Source organism: Pelophylax lessonae (assembly GCF_965119305.1).
Source record: "Pelophylax lessonae genome assembly, chromosome: 3".
NCBI lineage: Eukaryota > Metazoa > Chordata > Amphibia > Anura > Ranidae > Pelophylax > Pelophylax lessonae.
The window spans coordinates 612,555,088-612,582,943 of NC_138770.1; the positions used below are offsets into that span (position 1 = coordinate 612,555,088).

The 27,856-nt window shown below is 43.6% G+C and overlaps 3 protein-coding genes across 3 annotated transcripts in view; 2 read left to right on the plus strand and 1 right to left on the minus strand.

Annotated features, from left to right (window-relative positions):
- RAB3GAP2 (RAB3 GTPase activating non-catalytic protein subunit 2) overlaps positions 1 to 7,505 on the plus strand; it is a 107,649-nt gene extending 100,144 nt beyond the window's left edge. Inside the window, exons 30-33 of the mRNA XM_082252557.1 lie at positions 1,783 to 1,872; positions 3,491 to 3,709; positions 4,348 to 4,506; positions 7,128 to 7,505. Of these exons, the coding sequence (XP_082108683.1) occupies positions 1,783 to 1,872; positions 3,491 to 3,709; positions 4,348 to 4,506; positions 7,128 to 7,277 (618 nt within the window). The 3' untranslated portion in view covers positions 7,278 to 7,505. The remainder of the gene's footprint in view (positions 1 to 1,782; positions 1,873 to 3,490; positions 3,710 to 4,347; positions 4,507 to 7,127) is intronic.
- A 1,324-nt stretch (positions 7,506 to 8,829) lies between these two features.
- Positions 8,830 to 27,856, plus strand: part of BPNT1 (3'(2'), 5'-bisphosphate nucleotidase 1) — a 178,902-nt gene continuing 159,875 nt past the window's right edge. The window contains exon 1 of the mRNA XM_082249466.1: positions 8,830 to 8,834. The gene's annotated coding sequence lies outside the window, so the exon portion shown is untranslated. The remainder of the gene's footprint in view (positions 8,835 to 27,856) is intronic.
- The window catches only part of IARS2 (isoleucyl-tRNA synthetase 2, mitochondrial), a 109,559-nt gene continuing 95,464 nt past the window's right edge, over positions 13,762 to 27,856 (minus strand). Inside the window, exons 18-23 of the mRNA XM_082249463.1 lie at positions 23,067 to 23,198; positions 22,253 to 22,359; positions 20,441 to 20,586; positions 20,149 to 20,339; positions 14,084 to 14,228; positions 13,762 to 13,975 (exon numbers count right to left, since the gene is read on the minus strand). Of these exons, the coding sequence (XP_082105589.1) occupies positions 13,824 to 13,975; positions 14,084 to 14,228; positions 20,149 to 20,339; positions 20,441 to 20,586; positions 22,253 to 22,359; positions 23,067 to 23,198 (873 nt within the window). The 3' untranslated portion in view covers positions 13,762 to 13,823. The remainder of the gene's footprint in view (positions 13,976 to 14,083; positions 14,229 to 20,148; positions 20,340 to 20,440; positions 20,587 to 22,252; positions 22,360 to 23,066; positions 23,199 to 27,856) is intronic.

The following is a 27,856-nucleotide window of genomic DNA, read 5'->3' on the forward strand; positions in this document are numbered from 1 at the left end:
AAAATGTCTAGCCTTTAGAACTACTTTAACCACTTCCCCCGGGTTGCGTCATATAACGTTGAGGACTTGAAGTGTTGATATATTGGATGATGCCTGCTGTTTCCTTGCTTGATTGTTTTTACAGGTGGCAGGAGGGGACATCCGCCTTATCCCTCCACCTGCCTCCCGCTGCCTTACAGTGTTTCTCTGGTCTCGTCTGTGCGATCAGCGAGCCTTCCCGTGAACCTTCCCGTGGCGGAAGTTTACCATAGAGCTGACTGAGGACCAGATGGTCCCCGATCATCTCTTTGACTCACGGAGATTGCGATTTTATTTATTTTTATTTTTTTTTGAAAGCTTGAGATCTATTTTTTTTTTTTTTTTTAAATCTCAGTTCTTCCTGGGCAGAGGAGAGATGTGAGGTCTTGTAGACCCCAGATCTTTCCATAAAAGGACCTGTCATGCCCTATTCCTATTACAAGGAATGTTTACATTCCTTGTAATAGGAATAAAAGTGATCAAAAAGTAAAAATGAAACCATGGAAAAATAAAAAAAAAATTAAATTAAATAATTATATAAAATAGTTTTAATTTTATTATAATAATAACTTTTAGAGCGCCCGCACACAGAAGCAAACTCATGCGTAGGTCGCGCCCGCTTATATGTGAACGGTGCTCAAACTACACATGTGAGGTATCAATGCGATCGTTAGAATGAGAGCAACAATTCTAGCACTAGACTTCCTCTGTAAATCTGAACAGGTAACCTGTAAAAAAATTTAAAGCGTATTCTATGGAGATTTTTAAGTAAAAAAACTTTGGCTCCATTCCACGACATATTGTGCACAATTTTAAAGTTTGACACATCAGGTATTTATTTACTCTGAGTAACACCATCTTTCACATTATACAAAAAAATTTGGGTAAATATTGCGTTTTGTTTTTTTTTTAATTCATGAAAGTGTTTTTTTTTTTTTTTTTTTCCCCTCCAAAATAATTGCATTTGAAAAATTTCTGCGCAAATTTCGTGTGACATAAAAAGTTGCAATGGCCACCATTTTATTCCCTAGGGTCTCTGCTAAAATATATATATATATATATATATATATATATATATATATATATATATATATATATATATATATAATGTTTGAAAGTCCTGAGCAAAAAATAGATTTTTACATGTAGGAGAGAAGTGTCAGAATTGGCTTGGGAGGCAAGTGGATAACTTCACATCATATACACATCAAAGCTCATCCCTTACTCTTAATGAAACACAGTAATTACAAAAGTAAAAATAATACTTTATATCTCTCTATCTCTGCTTTGAACAATGTTCAAGAGTCAGACTTTAGCTTTTTTGACGTTTGCAGCTATTAGGCTTCTTGCACCCAAGGCAGACTCCATTTTAATCAGCAGGTGATCTTCTGATCGGAGCAGAGCGGGTGGATGACAGGTCGGTGTCTGCTCAGTTTCTACAGAGCCATCACAAAAAGAGCCCGCTCTGCTCCATGGACGGCTGGGTGTAAACAGACTCCGCTATCTGTTTACCCCCAACTGCCCTCTGATCCGAACTCCTGGTCGGAGTAAGATGAGGGCCCTTGGTTTATTTTTATTAGCGGACTGGAATGGAGGTAGGCAGTTGTAAACGGATACAGGCCTGTTTACACCCATAGGGGGTGTATGGACCATCTGATCAGAGCAAAGAGAAGTGCTTGGTGCATCTTGGTTGCAGTAGATCTTGCAGGAAAGAATATGGAGATATTACTGATGTTTTAATGTATGTTTCTGTATTTTATTCAGGGCAAAAATGCCTTCTTTAAAGACCTCACTTCAATTCAGCTGCTGCCAAGTGGAGACATGGACCCCAGCATAGTGAGCCTCCGACAACAGGTATCCGTGATGAGATCTTTTTTTATGTAATCTGTTGCTGTCTTATAATTTCAATCAGTTGGTTTTGTTTCTGCTATCTGGGTGCAGCTTCTTCTTTTTAGCACAGGGACTGGAATCTTACTGATCAGGGAGTTCAGTAGTTTTGACGGTGACAAGTATGGATTTTGAAAAGTTACCTTTTTAAATTTAGTAGGTAGTGGTTAAAATGAAAGTTGGCCTGAACTCAGAAACAGATTATGTGCCTTAAAGGGAGCACCCAGAAATGTTAACTGTGTCGAAGTAGTACCCTAAAAGATTTACATTTTGTATTGAAAATCTTCTGAAGAATAGCAGTGTACTTTATGGTCCTTGAGCTTCATAGCTGAATATCTGTAATGTGAGATCTTCTAAGGCACTGCTGCCGCTGACTGCTATCCTCACCAGATTTGGTGATGTCACTACTGTGCTGCACACTGTTCTCTTTGCTGGAAAAGAAGCTGTACCTGATGATCTGCAGCGCAAGGAGGTGCAGAGCCACCACAACCAATACTGACAAGTAATCATTTGCATGCTGCTTGCCTGTTTTGGTTATGGCTTCCATAGTTTAGGTCTTCTTTAGGATTTACACGATAAGGGTGTAATTCTAAGTGTTCGGTTAGGTGTGAAGGATTACATTTTGGGAGAGGTTGAAGCAGAACTAAACTTGATACTTCCTTTTGCTTGAATGGTCCGACACCCACAATGTCTCCCACTGGTATGGCCATCTTCAGTGAGCAGTATGGTATGGCATCCCTCCTGCACATGTGCAGTCATCCCAGCACACAGGCTCTGTGCCGGAATGTGAGTTGAGCTGTGCATGTGCAGCTCCGTGTGCATTTTACAGACTGAGCTGACAGGTAGGTTTTATTTTTTTTTTTTATTGCGTGTCTCTTATACAATAAAGAGCCTAACTACTCAGTTTTTTTTTTAATATTAGAGTTTAGTTCCACTTAAAACAATAATATAGTTATTAGGTTAAAGTACACCTTGCAAGTCAGGCAAGGTCCGCTTATTCAATGTGGTCCCCCTCCCCATTCATTAAACGCTGCATAGAAGTGAAAAATTAAAGTCTATGGGAAGGAAAAATAATTAGATGATATACTCACCTTTACCTGACTTCCGTAGTGCAGGAGGTGACACCATCCACTTGCTGATAAGATCCTGGGGAATGCAGAGTAACCCAAATCTCACGAGGAAAGACATTGCAGCTCAGTACAGGTTCATCTTCTTTCAAGATTTGGGCTACTCAACATTCCTCAAGATCTCGTTGGAAGGAGGATGATGTCACTGCAAAGGTAAATAAATTATGTATTTCTCACACTTTTATGCAGCGTTTAAGAGATGGGGCACTTTGAATAGGTGGACCTTGCCACTAAGTTCCTTCATACTGCTTGAAGTGTTTTCTGATATTTCTTTGTGAACTGAACATTTTCATGTTAAAATAAAATGATCTATGGAGAAAAAATCAAATAAAATGATAATGAGGTAAAATAATTCAAGTAACTTCAGCTTTTACCATGGCGCTGGCGCTGCATATAAATTGTGTGCACAGTTTTCCTTCTCAGCTCTGACCTGTCCCATTCCTCTGCTGTCTTCCCAGTTCTTAATGAAGGTAATCAGTGCTGCTGTCCAGGCTCAGTTTCAGTCACAAATTACAGTGAAATCAGAAGAAGTGATGGAAGAAGTGCCGGGTAATCCGGTGGACTGGCCAGCACTTGCCGTGGAGCTGGCAACACATCTTCAAGTGAATGAAGACACACTGCGACGCCACTACGTGTGTGAGCTCTACAACTATGGTTTTGACCACGTGGCAGAAGAGGTAAGAGTTTCTAGAACATACTAGCAGTAAAAGCATATATTGGAGATTTATCACCATCTGATGGAGTTCAGGATTTTTACAGAATAAATTGTGTGTCTATTTTATTTCATCCAATGTTGTGAAAAGCAAATTCCTTTTTTCTTAATTTTGTCTACATGTGATTGGATAGTTGAAGTGAATATTCACACAATTTATTCCCTGTCCTGCAAAAAAGGAGAACAAGGAGCCAATCACTTCATGTGCTGCCACAAAGCATATTGATAGGAGGAGAGAGCAGAGTGACAGAGAGGTGAGCTTATCACTGTGCGGCTTCTCCTTTCACTGTCCATTCATAGGCTGGAACGGGTTCAGGACAGCCTGAGCTCAGAGGAAATAGGTTGAATGATGGTGGGCATCAGTGTGAGGACATCTAGTGCAAAAATAAAGTAAAGCAGGGGAAATGTCTGCACTAAAGGTGAATATTGCAGTGCTGGTTTTATTATTTGATCATTTAAGGAGAGATTTTTTTAATCAGATTTTTGCTGGAGCTCCCCTCCAAGTCATCAGAATAGGATACTGAACCCACTGACAGCTCTTTCACATTCTTAGATATTATTTGTGTCATGATTTTACTGCTTTGTGTTTAATGTTTTTGTTAGGCCATTCTACAAGTGCTGGATAAGGAGGTGCTGGCATCCCAACTACTGGTCTTGTGTGGACAGAGACTGGCACATGCACTGCTGCACACACAGACAAAGGAAGGAATGGAGCTGCTGGCCAGGCTGCCACCAACCCTCTGTACCTGGATCAAAGCAATGGTGAGCGCTTGCTGGGCTGACTGTTTTCTGCATGTGGCCTGTGAATCCCATTGGGGGGGGGGGATGTTCAGGAATTAGCAGAAGGCACAGAGCCAAAGAATGGATGAAGCAGGAGTGGGGTAGCAGGGTGAGCTACAGAGTCGCTGGTACATAAGGGATCAGGGTGAGCTGCTGAGTCATTCCTTGGAAGAGGGGGAGTTTCTGAGAGGCCGGACAAGGGAAGCTGAGCTGCTGAGTCAATGGTGGGTGGGGAAGCTGAGCTGCTTAGTCAATGGTGGGTGGGGAAGCTGAGCTGCTGAGTCAATGCTGGGTTGGGAAGCTGAGCTGCTGAGTCAATGGTGGGTGGGGAAGCTGAGCTGCTGAGTCAATGGTGGGTGGGGAAACTGAGCTGCTGAGTCAATGGTGGGTTGGGGAAGCTGAGCTGCTGAGTCAATGCTGGGTTGGGAAGCTGAGCTGCTGAGTCAATGGTGGGTGGGGAAGCTGAGCTGCTGAGTCAATGGTGGGTGGGGAAGCTGAGCTGCTGAGTCAATGGTGGGTGGGGAAGCTGAGCTGCTGAGTCAATGGTGGGTGGGGAAACTGAGCTGCTGAGTCAATGCTGGGTGGGGAAGCTGAGCTGCTGAGTCAATGCTGGGTTGGGAAGCTGAGCTGCTGAGTCAATGGTGGGTGGGGAAGCTGAGTTATTCTTTGGAAGAGGGGGAGTTTCTGAGAGGTGGGACAAGGGAAGCTGAGCTGCACTGCATTACTACTTGGAGGAAAATGATGCTTAGTTGCAAAGAGAACACTTCTGCTGTCAGTCTTAAAGCTGTATTGCTAGCAATGATGCAAGGACCGATGTCCCATGTTTGCTCCTGTGACTGGGATACACACACTGTTCTTATTTGTGAGATCACCATCTGGCTTTTATATGGTTGGGGGTTAAGAGAGTTCTATCGTGGTGAATTGATTATGTAACCATTGTATCTTCTACTGTTGCATACTATTTTAATGTGGGGGGGGAGGGTATCGTTTTTGGCAGTTTGGTCCTGCGAGACCAGTTTTGCTGTCAGTCGGTTCTATTTTTGCATTTTTTTTTTTTTGTATTTCAAAAATCTATTTAAAAAAAAAAAATTCAAAAAAGATATTTCTACACAGTGACTGGAACTACAGAGGTCAGTGTGGTTTTGTTTTGAAACTAATTTACTACTTAAGAATATTAAATATACTTTCATTGCCCAGCCATAAATTTATTGTGGAATTTAACTACAAAAAAAAATCTCAACGTGTATTAACTTTTGAAACCCTTCTTACTGTAATTTATATATGAAATATCAGGGCAGCCATATTTGCTCTTCTTCCTGCTTCATAATTCTGCTAAGTGACTGCACTTTACTGATTCTGTAGCTTGGCACAACCATTAGAGGATGAAGGGGAGATGGTTTGTAGCTGCTAAATCTTTTTCTTTTGAAAGAGGTTTCTATAAACCGATTAGAGGGTAAAATAGGAAGTTATGGCCAGTACCGGCCTATCTCTGAGTAAACCGTAGCATTTGGCTAAAAATACCCAGCACAGCTACTTCCTTCTTTCTGGCATTGGTCAGCAAGGTGAATCCAACTGTCATCACCTGTCTATGGGCCTTATGGGTCATTTTGAGAGAAACTTCCAGACTGATTTCTTGAGCAACAATCAGAACATCATAGGGAATCATTTATAATTACAAGTAGATCTTATAAATCTGTGGTATACTCACGCCACCCAATCAGGGTAAAGCAGCAGGTTAATATTCAACACACCAACCTAGCTGCATATACAGCAGGGGTGATTTACTAAAACTGGATTGCAAAATCTGGTGCAGCTCTGCATAGAAACCAGTTTTTAGTTTTTTTTTTTTTTTTTGTCAAAGCTGAAGTTAATTGGCAGAGCTGCACCAGATTTTGCACTCTCCAGTTTTATCAAATCAGCCACATAGTTCTTTTCTTCACTTCCCCACCACTCAGCATTAGGAGTTGAAGGAAAGACACATTACCCTCCGGCTGTAAAGGCGCATGTGACAGCGTTGGCCAATCAGAGCTGTCTTAGTGTGGCATCTGTGGGCTAAACGCAGCAGTAAGAAAGCAAAAGTAAGTATATTTGCAATGTTAGGGCAGAGCTAAAGTAAAAAATACTTCCCTCTGTTCCAGTGGTCTAACAATAGCCACAGGCTGAACAAGAGAAATAGTTTTCCCCACCCATGCCAAACAGTTTAGAGGGGGGAATCTGCCTGCGTCTAATACATGAACAGTGGCTTCTTCTGATTGGTGCAGTCATTGTCCAGCTAACGGTTTCCACCCAGCTCCTTTGTTTTAAAAGAGGTTGAGGCAGAGGAGGGTGCCAACAGGGACGCCTACAGCTCAAATTTTTCCTATTTCTGATGAACCATCTGATATTTTGAGCTATGGGTGACCAACTTTGATAATCAGAACCTGTCACTTCCGTTGCCACAACTCTTACTATCACCTAGTTCTGTGTCCTCGGGTGATAACAGGTAGTGTGGTTGAGGAATAGAGACTGGAATCTGGTTGCTCCATGGTGCTTGTTTCAGACTTTTAAAAGAGGCCACACGAGCAGCCTACTAAATCTGTTTTTTTTTTTTTTTTTCTTTTTAGGATCCACAAGATCTCCAGAACACAGATGTGCCAATCCCCACCACTGCCAAAATGGTAGACAAGGTTGTTGAACTTCTCCCAGAAAACAATGGTCAATACAGCCTTGCCCTGAACCTTATAGAAGCTGTGGAAGCCATGTCTGCATTGTGACAGTGTACAGATCAGGACTGCATTCTAAATGAAGACTAAACCAGCTATCCTGTCTAAATCCATTACTAATAATACCAAACAATCTTACTCCTCCCAACGCTGACATTTCAGTTATGAGTGGGATGGATCACCGTCCAGCTTCTTGTATCTCTTGGAGGGATCCCAACAGCTTGTGTCCTTGCTCCTCGCACATGGACGATGTCTCCACTTTGCAGTTGGACTCATCGGTTATTATGGAGAATCCGTCAGGGAAGGGTGACGCCATCAAATAGATGTTTCCATCTCGTGGAGCTCAAAATTCTGGATGAAATTTTTTTCTACTGGAGTCCTGATCAGAAACCAAGCAAGTGTGCAAAACTAAAAGATCATCTTCATCCTTGTAAAGAATGTTCCACCACAAGATATGCAAATACCCATGATCAAAGAGAACCTGTCACCCCTTAGATCCCCGTTTATTGATGGAAGGAAATTGCCATGGCTTACTGTAAAGCAAGTGAGAGGTGTGCAGGTCATTTCACTGTATATCAGAACACAGACACTACCTTCACTGATTTCCATATTAACTCCTGGAATCAAAGTGCTCTTACTAGCCGCCAGCATTCTAGAAAGCTGCAAATACACCTTGGATTGTAGCGAGCATTATATAGCCATGTCTTAGCCCAACCAATGTGGGAACGGGGTAACTTTTATTTAAAGTCGAATTGCATTGTCTGCTATAAATGTATCAGATTATAGTATTAAAGAAAAAACCTGACGTGATATTGTATCTTTGTAATAACAACTTTTAAAAATAGTTTAGCCTGGAGCACCAGCTCAGCGTCCTAGGTATCTGCAGACCTGATAATTACTGCTCCATAGTCCTTCACCTAAGCCTACAGAAAATGATTTACAAATATGCAACATTATCTTTCTTACTGTAATACATTCCATATGAACCGAAACTAAATGGGAAAATTTCTCAATGCAGTTGTATTTTGTTCATAGTAAGCGAATGTACACACATCAATCCCATTATTTACAGTAATCCCACTGTTGTGGCTGAACTTCTGCAAGTGGCAAACCGCATATGCTTTTGTGAATCTATGTGCCAACTCTGCAGCAAATTTACAAATGTTGGCAGTAGAATTCCAGGATATAGCTCACCTTAAAACTGTTCCCTGCCCTGTAACACGTATACTTATCTATTTCTAGTTTTAAGTTAGGTATGTCCCGGAATACTACTTTAATACACTAATCTGTGTTTAAAATGGTTCTTAAGGTTGAATGTTTTTACCTTCATGTATTCTATGCATTAATGTAAAAATCCTTTAGTATGCAACTCACCCCTAATACTTACCTGAGCGCAATCCAGCAATGTGCATGAGTGTGGCTGCTCACCCAGGTCTCTGCCTCCTGATTGGCTGAGAGCCATTTACTCCCACTGCTGCTAATCACAGCCAGTGATGAAGGAGCAGGGCCAAGCCCCATTTTATGTGTCTATTGGACACACAGAGCAGGGCTCAGGAGTGAGCAGCTTGCTATGGCGGCACTCAGGGAAGAATAAAAAATCAGGGGTGCTCTGTGCAAGTCCACTGCACAGAACAGGTAACGTGTTATTTAAATAAAAAAAGAAAATAACCTTGGATGTCACTTTAGGAAGTCATCCATATCACTTCTCAATTTAAACAGGCTCAGAGGGCTGATTTTAGGCAAACTGCAATGCATAGTTACATCTGGTGAAGGTCTATAACAATTCTGCCAAACGCTTGCATATTCAGAGAAAACCGAGTGCAAAGGATTGTAACACATTAATATCGATAACCAACAACAGATATGCAAAATGTGTCATATTTGCAGACACAGCTGTGACTTTATTGATAAATATCCCCCAAAGTGTGCAGAGGTTTACAGTTTTGTTCTCTTTAGAAAAGTAGTAGAGAACTTTGCTCTCTGTGTGGAAGCAGTGGTCTCTCTGCATAGGTACAACACACCTCCTAATAAGCCAGCTCTTTGGTTCTACAATCACATAGTTCATGCCCCCTACTGATTGGATTGCTCCAGCTTGACTTAGCAGGGGGTGTTGAATCTCTGCAGAGAAACCACAGATCTGCATAAAATTACACATCATTTTAGCAGGCAAAACAGCTCACAATTAGTTCAACTGCTGATGGAAAAAAGAAAAAAAGAATATATTGGATAAATGCCTGTCCAACAGGACGAGCCCAATCATCACTTTTTTGCAGAGGTAGAAACACCACTGCTATCCAACACTAATACGTGTGTAAGATACTGGGTGCTGGGGTTTCACTTGCGGGGCACTACGTCACTACAGGACATAGTAGGGATTATAGAGGCCAGCAGGTAGAATCACAGCACTTGGCCATACAACCTGTTGGTGGGTTCTCCCTGTTGGACTACAGCACACCTCTCCTTTGTGTTATGGAAATTGGGGGGGGGGGGGGGGGAGTCTGCAGTCCAGAAGGGAGAAATAGGCAGGGCTGACAGCCAATAAGAGTACAACTTTCTGCACTGAAATAATTGTGTTCCCTGTGGGTTCTTAGAGAAGTTCCAGAATGCAACAGGAAAGAAGGCTGACAACATTGCTTGGAATTTCTGTGTAGCAGAGGCATTGTGCTGTCAACTCAAACAGGAAGTAAGGAGTGCACTCGGTTTTTTCGTTGTTACCTTGCAGTGTCTTTTATAAGGCTAAAACATGAGATAATGTGCATGTATTGCAGAGAAATAATGGGATTTTTGACTTACCGTAAAATTCATTTCTCTGATGTTCATTGACGGACACAGCTTCAGATCTTCATAACCGCTGGGTTATACTGCCCCCTACTGGAGTAGGACACTAGGCAGAAAAAAAAGTCTGACTATGCCCATGGGCAATTCCCAGGGGGTATACGCCTCTCCCTGCTATAGGCACTCAGTTTAGGTACAAGCAGTGTCAATAGAATTACAACTCCACAGAGGGGTGGGTGCTGTGTCAGTCAATGAACATCAGAGAAATGGATTTTACGGTAAGTCAAAAATCCCATTTTCTCTTTCATTCATTGACGGACACAGTTTCAGATCTTCATAACAGTTGGGATATCCCAAAGCAGTGTTAAACATGAGGGGTGGGAACAGCAAAAAAATTCCCAAGAGTGTGTAACCAAAGGTTGTTGAAGAAGACCGCCAAAGCCGACACCTGGCCTTTGATGGTACTCAAGGCCAATTTCTGTTCAAACAACATCCTCCCCCCCCCGAGAAGGAGCGAGGATGGACCACAAGAGACTCAGCCCTTGAAATGTACGACTTCAACGTACGATGGTAGATCCTCTTAGAAATAGATTTTACTAGCTTTTAACAGTGTAGGAATCAGACTCAGATAAACCTCTATCCTTCAGCACCCAGCGTTCAACAGCCAAACCGTCAAAGCCAGCGACTATAAAAGCAGGATGGAAGATCGGTCCTTGGGACAGCTGATCCTCCCTGAGAGGAAGCTTCCAAGGAATGTCGGCGACCAGCCACACCAGATCGACGTACCAATCCCATCTAGGCCAGTCTTGAGCTACTAAGATGACCAGAATCCCTTCTGCCTCGATCCTGCATAGAAGTCAAGGAAGAAGCTTGAGAGGAAGGAAGGCATAAAGCAGACGATACTGGGGCCAACAGAGCATCTATGGCGTCTGCCCTTGACCGAGCCACAAACCACTGCATGTTTCTTTTGAGCCGAGACACCAACAGATCCACCTCGGGGGTGCCCCACCGGAGACACAACTGATGAAACACCTCCTGATGAAGAGACCACTCCCCCTTGGTCCAACGCCTGCAGACTGAGGTAATCTGCCTGCCAGTTTTCTACCCTGAGAATGTATATGGCGAAGAGGGCTAGAACAACCCGTTCTGCCCTCCTTAAAATGCTGGCTACCTCCAGAGCCGCCAGGACACTTCTTGTGCCCCCTTGGTGATTTACAAAAGGCACAGTCGTGGCATTGTCCGATTGAATGCGCACTGGACAACCCTTAAGACAATCCGTCCATTGGTCCAGACAGTCTGATCGCTCAGAGTTCCTAGACATTGATCGGTAGTCTGGACTCTTCCAGTGTCCAGATCCCCTGAGCAGAATGTTTGCCGAGGACGCCTTCCCAGCTGGACAGGCTGCCAGTTGTGGTGACCACTGTCCAATACAAGGGGAGGAAGGATTTGCCCAGCCGAAGAGCCGGAAAACAAAGCCACCATATCAGGGACTCCTTCGTTCCCCAACTCAGCCGGATCTTAATGTTTAGAGACTGTGGAGTGCCCATAGGCGTAGTCAGACTTTTTTTTTCTGCCTAGTGTCCTACTCCTGTAGGGGGCAGTATAATCGAATGGGTAAAAAGAACAGGAGCTGTGTTCGTCAATGAACGAAAGAGAAATTTAAAGTAAAATTTTTGTTTTACAATAAATGCTGATGCTCTGGGATGTCACAATCTTCTCCAATCACAGAGCATCTTGCATTCATTGAAACAAACGCAAGACTTGTTATGACTGGAAAGGATATGAGCAACCCACAGGGATAAGTGTACTGCAGGCAGTGCTGGATGTTTGTTGCTACAGGAGACTGCTGCCTGAGTAAGAAAGATATGTTACAGAGGGTGCAGCAGCCAGAGAAGAGGCATACATCATTAGAGTTAAAGTTAAAAATAAAGACAAAACTTTTTTTTCTAGTTGTGGACAGAGTGGAGAGGGATTAGAACCCCTGTCAGTTTTTATTGCTTTCTTGTACCCCCATTAGGGAAATGTACCCTCTCTATTTGTCTGGTTTACCATTACACTGAAAATTATAGAAAAAAGCAAATCACAAATGTTGGGTTGTCCCCAGAAAAGAGGGGAAATCTACCAATGGGGACACTAGTTGGAGGTCCCCAAGGAATTCCCTTAATTTCTAGGGATTTCTTCTCACTTCTTGTTTGGCTATGGGACAGAAAGTGAAGGTAAATCTCCGCAATGGGGCACAGATGGCAAACTAAAATCTGACAGGGGTTATAATGCTCCCTTGCTCAATTATAAAACAGGAAAAAAAGGTTTTGCCTATAGCACTACTTTAACTTATTTTTTACTGTGCAAATAGCCAAAAATAATTTTTGCCTATACTTCACCAATAACAGGAGATAACTGTAGGTGCTGCCAAGTGGTTCAGTGAGATAAAAAAAATTACCAAAAAAAATGGCCTAATAATCATATCAATGTTTAATATCATATTAAACAAAAATAGATCTGCAGATTCTATAGACTGTATAAAAAACATACAACGGAAGAGCAATTTTTTCTGGAGAAGTTTTACACTGCACTCTGGTCATCCACCATGACTCATTACCTGATCACACTGTCCTGATAAAGTATAAAAAAACAAAATGATAACCTGCCAACGCCAAAGTGGTTGTCAGTTTGTCATTGTTCAATCCAGAGACCTTGAAACATTGATAAGGAAATTCTTAGGCTTCATGCACACTGGGGGCTTTTAAAAATTCTCTTCTTCTGTCAGGAGAAAAGTTGCGTTTTTGCAAAAGCGTTTAGGGGCTTCAAGCACTTGGGTGTTTAATAATCTGCCAGAATATTCAGTTATTTTGGCCATCGAAATGAAAAACTCTTAAGCGCTAAACACGCCTAGCAGTCAGGCGCGTCGGGCAGGGAAAAAAAATAAACAGCTGAAAAGCCTGTAAGACCAAGGTTTTTGAGCTCAAGTGTGCATGAGGCCAAACAACCAACAAAAAACAATAAGGTGAAACCACCCTTCTCCTGCGCTTGGCATCCAAGCCCCTCAACCACACTCCTCACGGGACTGACAAATGGCTTCTTAGATGGCTATTGTCTTGCTGCCCTTAACGGACTGGGGTCGTCCACCGGTACTACAAGCAAAAAGAACAAAGAAAGGGCGCACCGAGTGGCTCTGAGGAAGAGGCTATGCCTCGAAACGCGTCAGTCATCTCATCGGTCATGGACGATTATATGGACTAAACACGGACAATTGAGCAAATCAGCTTGACACGCCTTATGTTTATCTACGTCTGTGAGTAGCCATTTTTTAATGTTACATAAATAAAGCCTTTTATTGAGGATAATGCGCTAGGTCGGTGCGCCCTTTCTTTGTTCTTTTGGCCAAACAACCAACACAGATGTGCATGCAGACATTTTACAGGCTGGATTTATTTAGGTTAGAGCCAGCTGAATGAATTTATGTTCAGCCTAGAAAATAGACAATTACTGTCCAGGGTAGTACATTTTTTTTTTTTTTTCAATAACTTAAGAGATGCTTGGCATATGTATACCAAACTTGGTTACTTAATGGCTTTGCACTTCTTTGAGGTTTCATATCCCATCATGCATTGCCAGCCTTAAACAAAAAGGTGCTCAGAGCCTTAGTAATTGTTCTGCCCCCTAGAGGCCATTAGTGCTTCTGCATACGTTTCCTTTGCAGCTACTGCAGTCCTTGGGTGCTGTCCAACTGTTTCCAGACCAGAGAACCTGGACAAGCTGAGAGGCCCATATTACCATTCCCTAGTCTGCAGACATATGTATTTTCTTCCTGAGTCCTCTGTATCACTGGCTCAATTTCCCAGCGATGGCTTCCAGGCAGCGTGGACAAGGCGTCAGTGCAGAGGTGGCAACGTATTTTCTGCACCTGGGGCAGCGCTCTTTGGTACTTTGCTGAATCACAACTTTATAGGACTCATTCTCACAGATGTCCCCACCTGGGAAAAACAATGGTTTCTGTGAATGGCTAGATATAAGGTGATTTGGTTAACATAATGATGCGTTACAAGAGCAGTTAATACAACAAGAAAGCCAGGTTTTCCTACCTTCTAAGTTGATAAGGAAAGATCCATTGAGCACAATGGCCTCTGCTTGTAGATCTAGCGGTAACTCTGTCACCAGGCTGGTCTGAGACACCATTAATAGTTCATTGAGCTGTGATGTGCTGGATGTCTCCTCCATCTGCAGCGTCTGTCACACAAAACAGTATGAAGCAATCTGTCAATGAGACATCTAGAGGATCCACAGCATTTGAGTCATCGGTGTATAAGATACGTTAGAAAAACTCTGTGCTCGATATTTATGTACAATTATAACTCAATCTACAATGTTTTAATGAAGGACATGTATATAGAAAAATTGTACCATGCTGCAGATCAACTTATCTGTGACTTCTGAGTCTAAGCGGCCATAAAGGCTGATAGATATCCCTTCACCCGTGTGAGTGGGGGTACCCCCTTTACTGTCAAGAGGACAGTTGTTCCAGTTGTTCTTATGAAACTAGGGGTAAGTGTTTTTTTTTTTACCCACAATCACATTCTAGATGAAGGTATTAAAGGATGGTCCAAACAAGTGTTTACCCTCAAAAGGTAAGCCTCTCTATTTGCTTCTTGCAAAGAAGCTCCTACACTCTAAAGTGATAAAAAAAAAAAAAACTAAGCATTTATCAACAACAAACAGGTTTATACTTACCTGCACTGTACAATGGAATTACACAGAGGGGCCCAGAACCTCTTCTTTTTGCCTCCTCCCCTCTGCCCCCATTGAAAGCAGCATTTGATGGTGGCACTTGTGCATGCTCGTTACTGAACCTCGATGTCTGCGTCTATAGACACAAACAGCGGGACTTGACCCTGCCCTCTTGTGGTTGGCTTTGATTGACATCAGCAGCTGCCAATGGCTCTCACTGCCTTAGCAAAGCCAAAGACCAGGAAGTGAGGGGAGAGAAGAGCTGGATCAAATGAGGGCTCAGGTAAGTAAAAGGTAGGTGAAGGGGGGATACTGATGCGTAAACATTTGTTTACCTTAATACAAGGAATGCATTAAAGGGACTGTAAAGTCAGAAGTTTTTTTATCTTAATGCATTCTATGCATTAGGATAAAAAAACCTTCTGTGTGTAGCAGCCCCCTTCAGTCCCCTAATACTTACCTGGGCTCGTCTTTATCCAGCAATGTTGCAGGAATGTCTAAGCTGCCCGGGACTCCCCTCCTCATTGGCTAAGACAGCAGGGTGGCATGATTGGCTCCTGCTGTTGTCAATAAAAATCATTCAGACGATCAGGAGAGAGAGGGGGTGGGGTGGGGCCGGGGTCGTGGCTCCGTGTCTGAAAGGACACAGAGAGCTGTGACCCAGCTTGGGTACCCCCATAGCAAGCTGCTTGCTGTGGGGGCACTCAACAGGAGGGAGGGGCCAGGAGAGCTGAAGAGGGATCCGAGAAGAGGAGGAGATGTGGGCCACTCTGTGCAAAACAGACTGCACAGAGCAGGTAAGTATAATATGTTAGTTTTTAAAAAAAAAAAAACAAGACTTTACAATCACTTTAAAGGTAAAAAATGTTTAGGCTTTAGAACCACTTTAACTACCGTTTCATGTGGACAGACAGTTTCCACCTGTAAAAACTGTCATATGGAGTCTTCAAAAGGCATCCATTGAGAGGTTCAAAGCTCTCAGAAAATTGTCCACTTCTCTGGAACGAAACTTGCAGGGCTTGGGGCAAACTCCCCCCACATCAACTGCAGGCTGCAAAACCACTCCCACCATAGAGGACGACCCCTTAAAGATGCTTCTAAACTCTTATCCGTGGCTTACCTTTTCCCGCCCACCATATATTTAATGGTCGGGGGTGGGCTGCACTCTCGTTCTGGGACAAAGTCATATGACGGCTCCCCAGAACTGGTGCGCAGTGCGGCGTTCGCGCCGTGCCATGTTCCTAGGACCTGGTGCAACCCAGATCTCGGTAAAGAACCAATGATGCAGCTCTTCACCCATAAGATCGACTGTGTCCAATCACAGCCGGTCAAATGTAAACAAGGAAGTGCCGTTTATTGTCTCTCCTCACACTGACAAAGTGCGTGGCGAAGAGAGCGGATCAGCAGCATCTCCTCACAGGGGAGACCTGTACAGGTAATCAAAGCATTGATCATCAGTGCCCTGCTTACAGTACAGCCCCAGCAGTACTCATCAGTGACACCAATCAGTTCCCATTAGTGATGCTTAGCAATACAGCATATCAGTGCTGCCTTATCAGCGCACATCAGTAAAGGAGATTTTTTTAAAATGTCGGCCTTTTTTTTTTTTTTTCATTTTTTTAGCAAAAACTTGGTTGTTAACCCATTTTTACAACTTCATATAATCCTCTCTGTACACTGATTACAAGTGCTCCTGTCTGTGTTTTATTAAAAAAAATATGCCGCCTTTACCGTATTTTAGAGCGGCTCCCAGTGATCACGTGACTGGCTGGCTCTCTCCTCTCCCCATCTGATAGATGCAGGGGCGGGGCCGAGATTCCCTTGCTGACTCAGGTGGTGCGAGAGGAGAGAGAGCCGGCTTTAAATACCAAGAAAAGAAAGCTCTATTTGTGTGGATAAAAACGTAATTGGGGTACAGTGTTGCATGACAGCACTGAAAGGTGAAAATTGGCCTGGGCAGGAAGGGGGTGGAAGTGCCCAGTAGGCAAGTGGTTAAAGACTAGGACCTTATCCACTGGGACCGCCAGGGCCTTCTTTTAGTAGGTAAGGGCTGATTATCACTACAGCTGGAGAACCCCATTTCTTGTATATATTCCCCTATATGGGGTACTGCTTAATTAATTGATTGATTTGAAGGGGAAAACATCTTCTCCAGGTGAGTCCAATTGGCATACATAACTTCTTGCAAGTGAGGGTGCACTGGAAAGGATTTGGGATGTTTTGGTGGCTGCCATATTCCAAACCCAATGATTTTTGAAGAGTATTCTGGAAGTGGTAACTTCAAGTTCGAGCACACCATATCAGCCAGGAAGCCTACTGTGGTTTGGAAGGACTCATCTACAGAGGATTCCCAGTCCTTGATAGCTTCCTGCTCTTAAGGATGTTTCTCAAGTACCTCATCCTCCACGATCAAGTACTTAGAGGAGATGAGGGCACCCACACTTGCATCCCAGGTATTCCAACCTAGTGAGAACCTCTGAGAGCTGGTCCTGTAAATCCGTAAGGGCTGTAGAAAGTTCCCAGACCAAAAGGAACCAAATGATTGTGCTCCTGAGACAGCGAATTCAGCGATAATCTAAAAGGACACCATTAAAGGGCAAACTGTGCATAGGGTTGTCCCTACCTGATGGAGGAATTTGGGAGCCCACCCCATCATCCTTCATCCCATCTATCTGCACTTGTGAAGCCATGGCTTGGTTAGAGTTAACAGACCTGTATTACTCTTTAAAGTAATTGTAAAGTCTCATTTTTTTCCCTAAAAAAAATAACAAACATGTTATACTTACTTGCTCTGTGCAGTGGTTTTGCACAGAGCAGCCCGGATCCTCCTTTTCAGGGGTCCCCCTTCTGTGATCCTGGCCCCTCCCTCCTGTTCAGTGCCCAAACAGCAAGCCATACAACCAAACCAAGGTGGATACAAGCTCTACCTACTCCTATATATTTTTGAAAACCTGAAAATATTTTTTTTTCTCTAGCATAATTTTAAATTTCCATAGAGAGGATAACATGTAAATACAAACGCTCTGCTAACTCCCATTTAAGGCTTCTTTCACACGGTCCGCCTCCGCAGGCGGATCCGTGTTGCTCAGCGGGGATCGATCCGCGATCCCCACTGAGCCGGGCGGATGACAGCTCCGTCTCCGCTTGCAGAGCGGAGAGGGAGGTGTCTCAGCCCCCGCTGCCCTCTATGGGGGATCGGAGGAGAGCGGACCGCTTGTCCGCTCTCATCAGATCCGCTCCGCTCCGATTACTGAACGGATGGAAAAATAGGGTTTCCATCCGTCCAGATTTCAGCACAGGATCGGATGCGGATGGCAGCGGGTGTCAGCAGAGGTGACCTCCACTGACACCCGCTGCCCCATAGAGCTGCATGGAGGATCCGATCAGATCCGCCTAAAAAACTGACAGGCGGATCTGATCGGACCGCCCGTGTGAAAGAGCCCTATGTATATAAAAATTCATCATTTATTGAAAATTATAAAAAAACACTTATACAACATATAAAAGCAGGTCCTAAATCACCTGTCCTCTACAGGCCTGTGTTATATGCATGCATGTATATATATATATATATATATATATATATATATATATATATATATATATATACACACACATACAATGTATCCAAAATTCATGCTATATTCACATAAGTGTAGTATGCCCAAACCACATGTCAAACCCAATAGGTATTTCAGACATGTAGTGAAAAGGCAACCACCCATGTAGCGCTTGAAAATTTTAATACCATACCCCCGAAAGATGTCATATAAGGATATTAAAAAATATGAAAAAGTGGGGGGAAAAAAAATAGATTTTGTGCACTTTCTTAGAAGTCCATTCCTAATATATACATGGGTCCTCTTTGTGATTTAATATGGATTTCATGTAAAGTATTTGTAGGATGGATTCAGAAATAAAATTTCCTGGTCACTTCTCAAAAAGGGGTAAGTTGTATTTGGAAGACCGTGATGTCTCAAATGGGATTAATAGCTCTGTCTCCTTAAATCCAAGAAATGCAGATTGTATAAGTGAGCGGAATACATTAACATTCGTGGGCTAGAGGAGGTATACTCATAAAATGACGTGTCCTCTCCAAAGTGATGGTAGACAAACTTCGCCTCCCTCACACAAATTTTGCATGTGCAATGGACAATCCCATTAGTATATAGATAAATGTTCCCAGTTTGAGAAACAGATCCCACCCGTATATATTTTGGTGTCCCCTTGTGTAGAAAACAGGAACACCCTTTTCACAGGAACATTTGTGAACTCCATATGATTCCCATACTCCTCTGGCCTTCCATGGACTTATGGATAACTCTCATATAGGGTATATAGAGTCCCAATCCACGTATCAGTCCTACATTGGTAAGTGATGATATTCTATGGTACACTTGATAATGACACCTCCTTCACTTTTAGCAGATGTTCATATATAAGCAAAACCCCATAAGATCATATGGTACTTATTCTTTCAGCGTCACCGCTGGTAGCCATTACTCCAAAAAGATATCATCCAGTTTGCCGGTGTTTACGTGAGCCAGTGAAGAGGATGCTGTCTAACGCCTGACCGGTTTCGCCGGGTAACCCAGCTGCTTCAGAGGCTGGTAAACACACACAGCTATACTTCCTGTTTATATGGGGCTAAAAATGGCCGAAAAAAGGCCATTGCACATGCACAGCGCCCATTAGTGTATACGTGTGTTAGACATCATAATCATCCATCTCCTCCACACAGGAAGTAAACAGAAGTAAAGTTCAGCTATAGTAAACAATGTTGTTCTATAGATATCCACTAGATGTCTCCAAAAGCACTATAATTACTTAATTTAACTGCCAGTGCAAATCAAACAGCATAAAGGATGAACTAATATTTACAATCAGACTGGAAAGCAGCACATAATTCAAAACTCCACTGTAGCTCAATATTACATGTTCCCTACTCCTTTCTTCTTTTTCAAATCCTCTTTAAAAAAAAAAAAAAAAAAAGGCTCCCTGGAATAGCACTGAGCACAGGAACCACATCGCCCACACTGTAAAAGAGAATGGGCAGCTATACAGAAACCCAGATCACTTTATGGCCTGTTATGCAATTGTGAGCTTGTGTCTAACCCTTCACTCTCTTGATGTACTATGTAACACAATATGGAAGCACACATCAAGCTCGTAAAATGTGAAAAGTAAAAAAAATCATGTCAGTATTATACACTGCTATAATGTGTCTCAAACTAGGAGATAGAGAAAAGACACTTTACTTCCGGAACCCTTAAGAGGGACAGTGCAGAATGAAGCATCACCTCTTTCCCATTAGTCCTGCAAGTGGGGGGTATTTCCCATAGTCTATGGCTTTCCCCGCTATGATTGGGATTGTTAATACTTTATAAATCCTGTACATAAGCACAACCTTGGCTATGCTCACCTCCATCAACTCAAACAACAGTCCAGGTTCAATGACAACTGTGAGTTCATACTCAGCGGTATTCTTTCCCGGAATGGCACCTAGAAAGACATCTCTAATGGAACAAGCGGCCTCCACAGCTTCTACAAGGCCAGGTTTCCTCCACACAGAGTTGGGCACAATCCAGCCACCATGGAAAACACTTTGGTTTTCTGCTCCATCAGGACAAATAGAAAAAAAGATTCCATTACTGTACAGTTTCTGGAAACCAATAGGGTCTCTGATTACAAAGATCAAAAAGAACATCAGATACCTTTGTTATAAGGCACATGCTGGAACACTTCTTCTGCTAGGTGTGGAAGGATAGGTGCAAATGAGCGTACCACAATATCTAAAGCCGCAGCCAAGACTGTCTGACCAGAGCGACGCTTGGGATCTTTCTCCTCCTCGCAGTAAAGCCTGAAAGTGTCACAAACACAATAGAGATAGATATACATATAGAGAGGTTTATAATCCACAGTCCCTGTAATAGAAACTCACACACTCCAGGATAAGGTGAAACCGCGTGAAGGTCCCTCCTAATCCATATCTTGAAGTAAACCCAGCATGCACCAGTCAATTATGTCACAAGGGGGCAGTGCCATCCGGTGATGTTGTCTGGTGGCCCCACCCCTTAGCTATTTAAGAAGGGTCAGATAGCAGGAGCCAGTGACGGGTCTGGACCTCTTTTTTTTCCAGGTCGGCAGCAGTTTTTATTGTGATTAAAGATGGATCTACACCAGGTCACATTGTTTTTGATTTTTTTAATAAAGTTGTTAAAAACTTTCTGTTTTTATCTTTGACGCATTTTTTTGGTGAATGAGCAGGGGTACAACGTACCCTTACTTATTCACATGGGGAGGGCGGGATCTGGGGGCTTCGAGATTCCAATAAGCCCCCTCCCTGCAGGCCCCCACAACCACTGGCCAGGGTTGAAGGGAAGAGGCCCTTGTTCCAAAGCATTTCCACCATGTTGAGGGCATGTGGCCTGGTATGGCCTGCCAGGCTGCATGCTCGGGTAATTGTCTGGTATGGATTTTGGGGGGTGGGGCACGCCATTATTTATTTATTTTTTTTTAGTCAACAGCTGTTGTTAAAGACACTGGCGGCTGCTGGCTCCCAAAAATTGCATCTGAACTGTATCTGGAAATCGCAGTTAAATAGCTGCTTTGGAAATCCACAGTGAAAACAGATTGGTAATTCGCACCAGAGATGTGTGAGCCTACCCTGACACTGACTACAGCAGTGATTCAACGTGTATGTTACCCCAACATTTCATATTTTTGATAGGTCTCTGTTGTAACATACACTTTCATGAAAAGATATCCTGTTCTCTTTGTATTGCTTCCTTTGTGTAAAATACCTGGTGATCCTGCCAGTCGCCCTGCTTTATTTCAAACTGACCACACTAAGTATGGATGCACATCCATCTCAGCATGGTCAGTTTTTTTCTTTGAATTCTGCTTGGGAGCACAGCCTGCCTGTACTCCAGTTTTCAGACATGTGCAGACATGCCCCCTGCACACCTAGCCACTGGGAAGATCAGTCTACTGCTGTTTCTCCACTGCGGACACCATGCCCTCCAGCGCTGTGGAGTGATTGATCCGGCCAGCCCTGGGACTTCCATTTTCGCCTGATCTTCCTTCTGGGGATTGTGCCTTCGGCCAATTGAAAGGCAATACAGAGGTCCCATCCCCGGGGCACAGATCTGGGGCCGTAAATGTGGTAGGGTCTCTTCTGTCATAAATACCCTGCCTGGCAGCAATAAAAAAATAAATAAAAAAGCTGTGGAGTCATTACACATTGGATGCATGCCACCCCAATGTTGGTTTATTGTCATTATTCTGAATGGCTTGCTGGTTTCTGGCTGTCTTTTTGTCACATGCTGAATAGTCTAGTGAGGTTTGTTATGCTGCATGTCAATAAATTGCCTAGCCTGCTGCCACAACCTGAAAATAAAAATATCAGTTGTGCCCATCCATCAGTTGATCTGGACACCATGTCAGGGCTCATCAATGCCCAAAGATAACAGATAAAAGATAAAAGATATTTTATACACACAGCCAAGCAGGACAAATAGATCTACCTGTCTTTTAATATACTGAAGTAGAAGCTTGACAGGTCTCTGGTGATTAGGGCCTCCAGTAGACGGATAACTTTTCCAAACTCGTAATTCTTATAGGCCTCTGTTACCTAGAGATATGAAGTATAATAAACACAATGCAAACAATGCATCAAAACATATCAAAATATAAAAGAAAACCTTTCATGGCAAAAATGGTTTCCACTGCTGATACGCTTCTAAAAATGACAGCTGCCCCGCTGTTATACTCAACTTACGGCTTCCGTGCTTACTAAGCTGCTGACTGAAAGAAGCAGATCAGCAGACCTGAATTTTATGACACCTAGATGACTAGTAGTTGTAGCAGGTCAGCAATGGCAGCCTATGTATTTTTGTCATGACAGGTTTCTTTTAAAGTGACCCTCTTGGAGGGTCAACAAAATTAAACAGACTAAGCTGTGAAGAAAGTGGTATTGTACACACCCCATTGGTCAGTCCGTCTGAAAGTTTACCAATTTGTCATCCAGCGATAAGGGTCAGCCAGAGGAACCCCAGCAGCCATCAAGGGGACCAGATACTCAACTAAACAATCAAATCAGACTGGAACTGGGAGCTCTGCTACAGGGTAAATGTTTAGAAAATGGGGGGAGGTGTATGGACATAACCACTTTCAGGTTGGTGCTGCTATAAAATTTGTTGACCCCCTTAATAGGGTCACTTTACTAAAATGAATAATTGCGCTTATTTAAGTGCCATTAACGTAATATGTAGCTCTTAAGCCTCTGAGATTTGCAAGTACCATAATGCCCTGCCAACAGCTGGTCTTCACCATCATTACCTTGCTGGCGTAGTCCTGCAGTATATGCAGCATGTACTGATCAACGATGTACATCTCTGTGCCGGATACGGAGTCCGTTTCTGGGCTGAACCCAGACAGGTTACCCAGCATGAAGCGCAGCGTGTTCCGCAGCTGAAAAGAGATACACAAGCGGTGAAGCTACAGGATGCTCTTAAGCCTGGTTTACCCCTACTAGTTTTTTGGTGCTTTCTTCAGAAACACACTACAGTTCCATTTAACATTGTTTCCTATGGGACACGTTCACATCAATGCTTTTTTCAACTGCTGCGTTTTTGGAAAGGGTCAGGGACTTTTTTTAAATGCAAAACTGTGCTTTTTTTGTTCAATAGACTTCAAAAGGATAAGCTGCAGAAAAAACTGGATTTTTGTCTTACCATAAAATCCTTTTCTCCGAAGTTCACTGACGGACACAGCTCCATGTCTTCAAACCATTGGGCTTTATGCTGCTCTCTCTTCAGGAGTAGGACTAGGCAGAAACCTTTTTTGGTTACACCCATGGGGCAGTCCCAGAGGGTATACCATCACTTCCTGCTATAGCACATCAATTTGTAATAAGCAGTGTCAGAAGAACATATAACCCAACCCAACAGAGAGGCGGGTGCTGTGTCCAGCAGTGAACCTCAGAGAAAAGAATTTTACGGTAAGACAAAAATCCAATTTTCTCTTTCGTTCACTGACCGCTCCATTTCTTCAGACCATTGGGATGTCCCAAAGCAGTGTCAATGAGGGGTGGGAAAAAACACCGCAATACGCAGAATTCCTAACAAGGCTAAACATAGCCAAACAGGTAAAAACAGGAGCACAACTAGTAAAAACAGGAGTTCACCACCAGGAAAAAATTATACCCCCAAGAAGCGGAAGCCTCTGCAACCGCAGCCTGCAAAACTTTGCGGCCAAACGCAGCATCCGAAGATGCAAGTACATCCACCTTATAAAACTTTGTGAATATGTGTACAGACAACCACGTAGCCACCTTGCACATCTGAACCACTGACGCCTGATGACGGAAGGCACAGGAGGCACTAGGCGCCCTCGTAGAATAACCTTTAACAGGGAAAGGAGGAACCTGACCCTTAATAGAATAGGTCTGCACCACCGACTGCCTGATTCACTTGGAAATGGTCGCAGCAGACGCAGCCTGTCCCTTACGAGGTCCATTCGTAAGAACAAAGAATCAGATTTTCAAATCTGTTTAGTTACCGCCAGGTACATCCCAATCACCCTTACCACATCCAAGGAATGTAAGGCAATTTCTTTAGGATGTTTCGACTTAGGACATAGGCATGATAACACAATATCCTCATTCAAATGAAACCCCGAGACAACCTTAGAAAGGAACGCATGACAGGGTTGCAACACCACTTTGTCCCTATGAATCACCAAGTAAGGTGACTGACAGGACAACGCAGCCAACTCCGACACCCGACGTGTGGAAGTAATAGCTACTAAGAAAGCCACCTTCTGCAACAGAGTGAGCAGAGGAAGTTCTCAAATATTTTCAAAGGGAGGCTTTTGAAGCACCGACAGTACCAAATTGAGATCCCACGGAGGCTCAAGGGATAGCACTGGAGGAGCCAGATGGCGAACTCCCTGCACATAAGTGTGAACCAAGGACTATGCCGCCAACAACTTTTTGAAAAATATAGCCAAGTCGGAAATCTGGCCCTCGATGGTACCCAGAGTCAAACATTGATCTACAGCTAATTGTAGAAACTCCAATAGGCAAGACACAGAAAAGGAGCAGGGGGAAACCCCTCGAGACTTACACCAAGTAATGTACGCCTTCCAAACTCTATGATAAACCTTCCTAGAAGTAGATTTCCTTAAACATAATGGACTAGGTGGGACTTTAAGTGAGACCCAAGCAGGTGGTGCCCGGCGTCTCCATCCCTATAACAAGAAAAAAATTAGGTTGAAGGATTATAAGAGGTGCATGAAAGTCAGCCAGCCCCCAGTCTGATGTACTCACCCTCCAGTCTGTCACCAACCAAGTAGACCTGTCTCTTGATACAGCGTCAGACCCAAGTAGTCCAGCTTGGTAGACGGAGTCAGTGCCGATTTCTGAAAATTCAGTGTCCACCCGAATTTTTGTAGAGTTCACACCATAATGTCCAAGTCGCAGTTCGTCCACGTAACCCAGTACCGTGACAACCTTCTGTCATAGCAAGGCCAACACTGGAGCCAAAACCTTTGTGAGGCGAGACCAAAAAGTAACGCCAGGAATTGATAGTGCTCCTTGCCCACAGCAAAATTAGGAAAACACTGATGCCCGACATATATTGGAATATGAAGGTAAGCGTTCTTGAGATTAATAGAAGCCAGAAGATCTCCTTGATAAAGAAAAGCTACTACCGTGCAGATGGACTCCATCCGAAATTTATGAACCCGCACAAAGTGGTCCAGAGCCTTGAGGTCCAAAATAAGACCTAACTTGCCTTCCTTCCCGGGAACTGTAAACAGGTTTGAATAAAAACCTTAAAACCGTTCCGACTCTGGAACCAGCACAATAACTCCTTGTGCTAACAGGTCCTGCACTGCTCTGTAGAGGCCCTGTAGCCGCTCGTAAGACAGGCGTAAGTTGGAAGGAAAGAACCATGCCAGAGGCAAGGACCGAAAATCGATCTTGTAACCAAACCAACTCGTGGACCCATTTGTCCTGAATGAGCAAGGTCCACGTATCCGGAAAAAAACTAAGCCCCCCCCCCCCCCCCCACAGGCTGGTGAAGGCTTGTCTGTAGAACCAAAAGTGCCCGATTTGGACTTACCATTCCAGGGTTTCTTGGAGCCTCCCGCAAAGTTACGGGTGGATCTTGAACCCTTTTCCTGCGATCCAGACAGATGAAAGGGCTGCTTGTGAGCTGAGAAGAAAGGACCACATTTACGACGAGGTCCCTTGCCCCTAGCAAACTGTTGAAGTAATGTACTCTTACCTCCCGTAAGACCCTTAATGATCTCTATTCTCTACCATAGAGGCACCAAACAAATGGTCACCTACAAAAGGAAGATCAGCCAAAACCTTTTTAGAAGCCTTGTCGGCCGACCAGCGCTTCAACCATATCATGCGGCGAAGGATCACCGCCGTCACAGATACCCTGGTGGCCAAATATACAGTAACGCCTGGATCAACTGGTTCACCAGCTCAGGAGGGTGTTGACTCCCTTCCAGATCCTGGCGTAAAATCTTTTTCCATTCCGTTAAGGTCTGAGATACCAAAGTGATAGCAAACACCGGTCTCAAAATTGAACCAGCCACGGTGAAAAGGTACCGGACCAGAGCCTTAGCCCTCTTTTCCATGGGGTCCATAACGGATGAAGAATCCTCAACCAGCAAAAGTGTGGCCTTATTTAGCCTGGAAACCTGAGAGTCCACCAACCACGGAACCGTTAGTTTCTTCAGAAGAGACTCCTCAAAGGGATATCTCCTAGCGAAACACCTAGGTATTCCAACTACTTTGATATTGAAGATTCCTTTGTATGCTAAAAAAAATATTAACAGTGCTGTGAACCTTTTAGCACTTGCTGTGTGCCCCTTTCCCCCTTACTTACCTTAGTCCTCTATCCATCCAGTGCTCTGCTTGGCTACGTCTTGTCTCTCTTCACTCCCAGCTCTCACAAGAGGCATTGTAAACAGTGGGAGCCATTGGCTCCTGCTGCTGGCAATCAAATGTCTTACTTTTGGGTAAACCCGGAACTAGCTACCAGAGCTTGGATGAAGGAGAACCTTCACAGACATGATGTTAACCACTTTACGTCTGCTCACAGTAATACTACTGCGGCAGAGTGGCTCGTTATCGTCTGACGACGTAGTATTAACGTCGTCAGACACTCCCCCTTCTGGGCGGCGCTTGCGCGCCGCCGGAGGCTCACTCCCGCTGTTTTCATTCACAGCGGGAGTCGGGCCAGGGGAGGAGCAGCGGCGATCGCCGCTGCTCTTACCCGATCGTCGGGGATCGAGTCTGGAGATCCGCCCGCTGTGTGTAAACACAGCGGGCGGATCTCCATAGTGACAGGGAGTGACAGATCGGACTGTTCAGCATAGCTGGACATCCGATCTGTCCATGACTCACTCAGTCACCTCCCCCCCTACACGTCAGTAAGCACCAGGCATACATTAACCCCTCCCTCTCCAATAAAATTAACCCCTTCCCTGCCAGTGTCATTTTTACAGTAACAGTGCATATATATAGCACTGATTACTGCAGTAATGTCACTGGTACCCCCAAAAGTGTCAAAAATGTCAGTCAAGGGTCCGATCTGTCCGCCGCAATGTCGCAGTCCCGCAAAAAAAAAAATCGCAGATCGCCGCCATTACGCGTTAAAAAAAAAAACACCAAAAATGACAGAAATCTTTCCCTTTGTTAGTAAACGCAATAACTTTTGCGCAAACCAATCAAAATACGCTTATTGCGATTTTTTTTACCAAACATATGTAGCATAAAACAAATTGGCCAAAAATTTTTAAAAAAATTGGTTTTTACATCTTTTTTGGGGGGAATTTCATTAAAAAAATGTTAAAAATATTGTTATTTTTTCAAAATAAACGCTCTTTTTTTGTTTATAGCGCAAAAAGTAAAAGTAGCACAGGTGATCAAATACCACCAAAAGAAAGCTCTGTTTGTGGGAAAAAAAGGACGTAAATTTAGTTTGGGTACGGCGTCGCATGACCGCGCAATTGTCAGTTGAAGTCGCACAGCGCCGAATCGCAAAAAGTGGCCTGGACGGAAGACAGCAAAATCCTCCGGTGGTAAAGTGGTTAATAAGCAGATGTAA